The sequence below is a fragment of the Cololabis saira genome, chromosome 19 (genome assembly GCF_033807715.1).
Source record: "Cololabis saira isolate AMF1-May2022 chromosome 19, fColSai1.1, whole genome shotgun sequence".
In the NCBI taxonomy this organism is placed as follows: domain Eukaryota; kingdom Metazoa; phylum Chordata; class Actinopteri; order Beloniformes; family Belonidae; genus Cololabis; species Cololabis saira.
In genome coordinates this window covers 25,230,615-25,238,785 of record NC_084605.1, presented here as the reverse complement: position 1 = coordinate 25,238,785, position 8,171 = coordinate 25,230,615, and the positions used below count along the sequence as shown (strand labels likewise).

Here is an 8,171-nt window from a genome sequence, read left to right as displayed (position 1 = left end):
TGCTCTACTGACTGTGGTCCTGTGGTCACATAAAATATAAAGTGTCAAACAAGCATCCATCAGTTAGTACCGGTAACAACCTTCAGCCATGAGTGAAGGTTGCAGCTGACAACCACTTATCTAAGCTTCATCAGACCCTTCCAGCTCAACCCAGAGCCTGTTGTGGCATCCTGTTGGTACAATTAAAGGAGCTTGAGGCAGGATTGAGGCAGGATTTATGAAAAAAATTTGTATACGTTTTAAGTTTTCTAGTAATAATGTCAGATGAAGCGTTCCAAACCAAAAAGAATGAGCCCTCTAGCGTATCTCTCCGTTGCCTTGAACAGGCTGTGTGCTGCAAAATGTGCTGCAATTCGGAGGCCGAATTTCCCGCCTCCCGCATCCTGCGGATGTGACGTCACATGACGCTGCATGCGCGTTCTCCCCGTTCTCCCATGCCGGCTTCACTGTTGGCTGCAGTACCCCTGACGGCCGTCGTGGTGAAGGGTGGCGCTAGAGAGTCTCATTTCTTAAAAGGACCCTATGCTCCTTTAACAGAACAATGAAACATATTTTCTTAAAATAACTAGGGATGCCCCGATACCATTTTTTTCACACCGAGTACGAGTACGAGTATTTTAATTTGTGTACTCGCCGATACAGAGTACCGATACGATACTTCTACCACAAAAATAACTAGGCTAAAAATGCTATGAAAAATGCAATGAATTGGAAGACAGGTCGTGCACCGACTAGCGGCTAACCGGAATGTAACAATGTAACAATGGGATTGTTTATGTTGTTTCACACGGACAGCTTCAGGTGAAGCACCGCACATGCGCAGTTGATGTACCTGCGATGAGAGCACGTTGTACTGTGAGTTACGTGGAGTGTTTAATAAAGTTCCCTGTGAGTAAGGGTAATACTCAACCGTCCAGTTTGTATAATTAAGGAAGATAGAATTTACTGAAACACGGAACAGCTGGCTAGTGAGCAGCGGCTCGGTGGCTGCTCAGCCCCCAGTCTGCGCACTCACCCGGGGAGCCGCGGGGGGCTCAACATCTCCCCCTAGAGGCGCTAACCAGTAACTACAACAACAATGAAGTATTGGTGCGTGGTATCTGAGAATTTTTGCGAGTACGAGTATATGAGAGCAGTATCGCTAAAAATAAGAATTAATTATTATGCACCATGGGATATTTGTGTACAGCTCAGAAGTCTAGATGGTAAAAAACACTAAGTAGCTTGAAGTAACAAACCACAACCCGTTGTCAACCACTCCCCTTGTTATGCATATATTATGCATACAGAGTCACAGGGGCCTGTTGGAGCCTAGACCAGCTCATGACAGGTAAAAACAAGGGGTATACAGTACCGTGGACAGGTCACATATAAACCCAATCCAGGAAAACATGCTCACACTCACATCTACAGGCACTTTGGAGTCATCTGTCTGGCAAATATATGTTTTTGGGTCGTGGGAGGAAGCCAGAGTAACACACAAGCACACAGACTCCTGCTGGGCCCAAAAGTTGAGACAAGAACCTTCTTGTGAGGTAACAGGTCCAACCACTAAGCCACCATGCTGTCCTTGCACTCAGAACCTTTAAACCAGATGGTAAACATGCTTATATCTGTTGTAAAGGTGGGCCAATCGAGAATTTGGTACCGGCTCATAGGGTCATTTATTGAACTGTTTTTCTTGAAGTAACTTCTGGATTGTGCCAGACTAGCAAAATGGACGTGACCCCTTCCTTGCAAAAGACCGTAGACTTTATAAAACGGTGCACAAAGCATTAGGTCAAGCTGACCCAATGGTTTCCAAAGACTGGTCTTAAAAGGAACCCTGGCTATTAAGACATGTAGGTCTTAAAAGATAAATGTTGGTATCAATTATAACAATGTGATATAAAAAACCTTTTTGATGTCTTCGTTTTTATAAAATTTGAAAATATAATTTAACATGTAGGTCGCCATTGTTTACATTCTGGGTAGTGACGTCAGACGGTGGCTCCTGCTAACCCCCGTCCACTGTTTTGACACCCAGAAACAGATGAAAACACAGCTAAACAGGTGACGGGGCACCAGAAACACAGATCAAAACAGAGCTAAACATTAAGGTGACGGCGCACCTACAACAAAGTTAAAAAAAAAAAAAAAAAAAAAGTGCCGCACCATAAAGCATGAACTACAAAAACACCATGAAACTCAGATAGACTAACAGACCACACGTTTCAACTAGCAGATAGCCGATGCTACAATAAAAACCCCAGCCAGATCTGGTGTCATTAAATTAAATAAAGATGTTCTTGCCTATTTGAAGCGAAGTCTGCGCCTCCCGTTTCGTCAAAGTCCCGGGCCAGTCCCCTCAGCCTCTGGTCTGTCATCACCCAGCACCGAAGCCGGTTTTAGGGGGGTGGCAGGGGTGGGCTATGCCCACTCAAACGTGCATATTGCCCACCGGCGTCTCCATCCCGGCCGCGGCGAGAGCGGAGAGCGGTGCGCTGCAGGCTCTAAAGCCCCGGCTACGCCGTCTACGGCGTAGCCTACGCCGTCTACGCAGGAGCCTAATGCACTGGTAAGATGCGCACAACATTGATCATTTTTGCAGATCGTGCATCACAGAACTTTGATCCAGTTTGCCTGAACCGAGACGTCTTATGGGCTCCCTCGTCAGCCTCCACGGCCGGGAGATGCTGCTCATCTATGTTTTAGATACCTGTCCCAGTTAAACTAACGCGGCTTATCTTCCCAGAGCCACCGGTCTACGTCATCGCCCCCAGAATGCATTGCGCAGGTAAAACATGGCGCCTCCCGCAGGTCAAAATATGTGATAAACATTGTAGATTTTTAAAGCAATTAGATTATTTTATGTTTTTCTAACAACATATTTTAGTATAAGAGAACAATTGTGGCTAATTAGGGACTACATGTCTTAATAGCCAGGGTTCCTTTTAAAGCCCTTTTCTTCTTGCAGCCATGTTGGTTGGGAATCCAACAGAAACACGCCCACATTATCATTCAAAGTTAGCTTTGGCTCGCAGTTCCTGCAGCAGGTCTGCTCCGAAGTATCTCCAGAGCTGCCGGCAGACGTTTACAGCAGAATATACTGTTTAACATGTTAACTTGATGTCGATTAAAAAGATTAATGTATTGTTTAGCTGACGCTTGGTCAATACAAATGTTAAGCAAAGTAGCATAATTACAGATAGGAAGCGGTAATGGTTAGTTATTAGATATACATATTAGAAATACATTTTATGCTCCTGATGTGGTACTAGAAAAAAATTAATCCCCCTCCAAAATGGATATGAAATCAAACAATTGAGACCAATGCGGTTTGATGAGCCAGGCTTTAAATAATTATTTCTGCTCTAAAGTTTGACATTTTAACAGCGGGGTTGGAGATTGACTCGCTATAGCAGTTTTTAATCTTAGTTCCACACGCCTCAACCAGGAAATTAGATGGTTGGATAAGGCATGAGAAAGTGCACTTATAGTGGAACAAAGTGGTACTACAAGTCATTGGAGGTCATGCCCCCATGTGAGGGATATTCCAACATGGACTGGCTTTAATGAACTGTCTATTTTTTCAATCCAATTATAACAAAAAAGAAATCAAAATGATTACAGTCTTCTCCTTGTGATATAACAGGATAACCAAGAGCCAGAGTTGTCAACAATTTGGTTTATTTACAGGTCTGCTGCAATGGAAATGAAATTTGAAGTCTCTGGAAAGCCCCTAGGCAACTCGTATTGTAATAGACGCTATTCACATAAAATTCAATTGAATTCTAGACGATAAAAAACACCAGAAACCAACCAGGAAAATCCAAACAAACAAACTTAAGGTCCCCGTCGTTCCACCGAAACAGCTCTTGCAGTGTCCTCTAGGTTCTGGCACTGGGATCCTTGGAGTCCTGTAGGTTATGGCAAGGGTGGAGGCTGAGCCATTGACCTGAGCCCCCTCATGTTCCCGAGCAGTTTCTGAGGTCAGTAGGGGTGAATCGTTCTGACGGGAGGTCACTGCCGTCTGGTATTGACGTCTCAAAGAAAGTTGTTCTGCAACACAGTTCAGGTGGGTGCTGCACATGAAAACAATGTCTACACTGATGTCACGGTGCAAGTTTGCAGCAGAACAGTAGTTTGTAGTGGACTATTGAATATCAAACATTGGCCATAAAGTCAAAGGTAACATTTTAACACGAATCGCACATTTCAGTCAGAATAACTTCCTTGGCTGCGGTCCCCGACCCTGCGTCGACACTCGCAGTCATGGCTTGCTGAAACGCTGATTAGTTCCACATCTGTGATGACAAGTAAAATGTCTGCAAAGCCTTTATAGAATACAACATAGCCAAATATGATTTAACGTATCAGACTTTATCATATGCAAAACATGACTACAAAAAGCCGACTTGAACAACCCGCGATCTGTATCAAACGTCCATGTTGCGGCAGGAAACGGCCGACTGAGGATCACTTCGCTTTGGGCGCTTTTCTTTTGACTTTGGCCCCTGTCTTGCCAGTCTTCTTGGCGAGTTTGCTCTGAGCTTTTGTCGCTTTCTTGGCTCCGGCAGGTTTGGGTGTTTTCTGCAGCTGCGTCTGTTTGGATGGCTTCTACAAGAAAGGCAAGAAATTAGCCGCCTTCAGTTCCTTAAATTCACACAAAATTGTTTCAACTTGTCAGTTTAAACATTTTCTAAGTAATCAGAGCTGTGATAGTAGGGATGAACATTGCTTACCTCCAGTTTAGGCTTTTTGCTGGGCGTTTCTATGGGAACAAGCTGTGGAATTTCTTCCTCTCCATCCTTTATCTTCAACTCTACCTTGTCCTTCTTGACAGCATTTACTTTCTTCTTGTTCTTCGTCTTTTTCATCTTTTTGTCACCAGGTTTCTTAAATTCAGACATGAAGGGGCTGGTTAATTCAAAGATTGTACAAAGGCCACTCTTCCCCGGTCCTTGAGTATGCTTTACTCTACATTCATTTGGCTCAGGTGTATTACAGAAGTAAAACACGTAAAGCCGAAGAGCAGCAGCCCTCGAGGACCTGGAAACAACCACTTTTTTCTTCAACTATTATTACCCACCTTGTTTTTAAGAGTCTCCAGCACAGTGAGGTTGTTCACCTCTGAGGTGTAGATGGGCAGGGCCACCGACGTTTGACTCTTTAAGTGGATCAGCTTAATCACTGGTCCTTTCTGTGAAGAGTAAAGTAAATGAGACGGGTAATCAATGGGTTTAATCAATGAATAACTCATATCTTGAGTAAAAATCTCTTTCAAGCAAAAGAGTAATACCCAAATTGTGCCGAATTATTAGTTTACGTTGTCACAATATTGCTGCTGCTCAAGTTCCCACGAGGCAAAGGCAGCAGTGACATTTATAAAGACAAACAGCTGAACGCCTCAATAAAGAGACAACTGCACCGTATTTTCTTTTAATTTACCTGCAATATTTTCAACACGAGCCTGAAATCTAGCTTGCTACTCATCCCCAAAAAAATATGACTGTAGATCTGTTGCAGAAGTTCAGATAAGCTTCCTAAATATTTATGGTAGTCCCGATAAGACAATTTCATGGCATAATTTCTTTACTTTTGTTGCTACTTCCTCTCTCAGAGGGATTGGGTGTTTTTTCTCTTATTCATTTTGTGCTCATGACAAATGAAAGACTTTATACCTGAAAGCAAAGATGGTAGTTAATGCTGAAGTGTAACACAGTGAGGTAACTTAAAATTCTGCAATGGATGAAAACATTAAAATGTTTGCAGTTATTTATAGTCTGTTCATTAAAACTTGAGTAGAGGTGGAGACAATCCCCGCGTGGATGTGACAGATCAGATGTTATTTGCTGTTTACAGGTTTATACTGAAACGATCTCTAATGAACATACTTGTTCTCTGGGATGTAACTCACCATTTGCATTTTTTCGACCACTGTTTTGACGGCAGCTTCGATGTTTTCCGTCACGTCATCCGCAGCCATGCCAGAAAGGGCCACACGTGCCATACTGCAACACAAGCCACCATGCAACATAAGTTGAAGCTGTTTCACTTACTCAGTTAGTTGTGCATCAACTGTAAACCTATTTTGACATGTTTTGTATCAAAGTTGTAGAGACAGACTCCACGGGAAGAGGAGGTCCATCTGGATATACAGTGACTTTCTGTAGCACCCGAGAAACCCACGTCAAACAGTCAGAATCAACGGGGGTTGTATCGAGGTGCAACTGACTGAATAAAATCTCATTATGGTTTTCTGCAGCTGAAAAGGGGAAAGAAAAATACAAGGGCAATGGGGAAAACGCACCAGCAGCACCCCTTGTTGCTAATCTTCAGGCTGGTGCCCTGGATGACCCTCTGCAGGTCTCTGGCCAGGTGTTTGCTCTGCAGGTCCACAGACAGAGGCTCTCTGGCAAAGGCGGGAACAAAGAAAGCAAACCATTGATTTCAGTTGTTTGATGTAAAGTATGAAGTTGCTGCTCTGCTTTCTTACATTAACCTAATCAAGGTAGATGAATCAACATTTATTTACAACACTAGTAATGATATAATTCTAAAAACATCTAGTATTATAATAACATTTACACAATGAGGTCAGTTGTTACTTTTTTCTCTCGTAGAAGTGCTTTCCGAGTTGGGATGGCAGCAGGCGGCGTACGCGGTCATCAGAGAGGAACATATCAAAGTTTCCCAACAAGCGACGTTTGGCTTCATATGGTTTGTATTCTGTCTTCAGTACTTTATACGGTATAATCTGCAAAAGAAGGGGGTGGGACACACACACACCATTATTATGCTCAGTAAGTCTAAATTTGGACCATGTTGATTTTTATAAAGTTAGAATATTTTAATCAATGTAACTACTTAAAAAAATGCATAAGCCATTTGTACATTATGTTCTCCTGGGGTGCAATTACTTTCACTTCACTGTTTATGCACTCCTTATCAAAGTGGGTGCTTGTAGCACCCTATATAAAAAAAAAGTTTAATACCTCTGATATGTTTTTGACACCCTTTTCCTCCAGCAGCCTCTTATAAAACCTCTGGGTCTGATCTGATGTCATGTTGGGCTCATCTCTGGTGAAGAGGCAAACCTCCTCCGTGTCAGCACGCTGGCCATGTGGCAGAGGACTAAACACGTGGAAAGAACATCGACACTTGAGAAATTACAAAAAAAAAACGACAACAAAAGCTATCCAGATGTCAGATACATGTGTTCAATAAAGGATTCTCTCCTTTTCAAGCACTCACATGCGGATGGTCTGCGCCTTTTTGGGAATTTTCCAGAGAGTGAAGAGCAGGGTTAACTGCTGAGTGTCGTTCAGAGAGAGCAGGTCTTCAGTAGCCTTGGTTTTTAGGAAAGCCTGCAAGGCTTGGACTGCCTTCTTTACCTGTAAATCATATGGAATTTCATTCACAAACAATAACGTTTTGAACAAGTTTTTAACGAGCTTTTTCTTTTCCTGTAGCTGCGCCGCTAACTTGCTAGCTTTATGGCTAAACTCGGTTAGTTTTATTTAAAACTCGACTCAAATCGTGTAATACTCAAACAAAACATCTCGTACCCTTAGTTAGTTCGATTAGCACTATAAAGTTTACAGTATAAACCAATAAAAATGCGAAAGGAGAAACTTTTACCTGGGCCCGGTCTAATAAACTCTCAGTCTGATCGGCCATGCTGTCTGCTTCACGTGTGAACAGTGGCGCATGCGCATTCGGTATATCTCACGTGGTACGTCACGAGATGAAACGTCTTAAACTTTATGTGTACGAGAAGCCTTGACAAAACAGATTTTTAAGTGGGGAAAAATTATAGAAGATAAAATTTGTGTGAACACCCCAATCTAATCTGATTTGATACTATATTATAAGGTTGTAATGAAATGTATTTTATTATGTCAAGCACTTTGCATTACTATTGTATGAAAAGTGCTATATAAATAAACTTTGATTTGATACATTTATAATACACATACAGTTTAATAGAATGTATTATAAGCATGTATTCTATATAAAATGGTAGAAATATAATTTGTAAATGATTCTTTAGCTGTTGTATAACTTTCATTAAGATTTAACTCAATATCAACAATATGTAAAAACTCAAACCATCTTGGAACTGACATCGACCCAGATGGTCAAATCAAGCTGAACAGAATCCCCAACGGGTGTGACTGCAACTTTGA

General features: G+C 42.1%; 1 protein-coding gene and 1 non-coding gene across 2 annotated transcripts; both read right to left on the bottom strand.

The window, feature by feature from the left end:
* Positions 1–4,343: 4,343 nt before the first annotated feature.
* On the bottom strand, positions 4,344–7,690 carry rsl1d1 (ribosomal L1 domain containing 1). Its single transcript, XM_061709046.1, has 9 exons — positions 7,624–7,690; positions 7,237–7,376; positions 6,978–7,116; positions 6,591–6,739; positions 6,293–6,394; positions 5,900–5,993; positions 5,072–5,182; positions 4,725–4,877; positions 4,344–4,599 (listed from the first exon to the last, which is right to left on the bottom strand). Exons 1-9 carry the CDS (start codon positions 7,660–7,662, stop codon positions 4,459–4,461), a joined length of 1,068 nt encoding a protein of 355 aa, XP_061565030.1. The 5' UTR covers positions 7,663–7,690; the 3' UTR covers positions 4,344–4,458.
* LOC133419901 (small nucleolar RNA SNORA55) lies at positions 6,082–6,210 on the bottom strand. Its single transcript, XR_009770566.1, has one exon. It is a non-coding gene; the product is annotated as a small nucleolar RNA SNORA55 (small nucleolar RNA).
* Positions 7,691–8,171: the final 481 nt, after the last annotated feature.

Excerpts from the sequence above, each read along its gene's own strand:
- rsl1d1 (XM_061709046.1), bottom strand. The coding sequence starts at position 7,662 with ATGGCCGATCAGACTGAGAGTTTATTAGACCGGGCCCAG. Across the intron at positions 6,740-6,977 it reads GTGTCAAAAACATATCAGAG|ATTATACCGTATAAAGTACT; the intron begins GTATTAAACTTT and ends CTTCTTTTGCAG. Across the intron at positions 6,395-6,590 it reads CACTTCTACGAGAGAAAAAA|AGAGCCTCTGTCTGTGGACC; the intron begins GTAACAACTGAC and ends CGCCTTTGCCAG.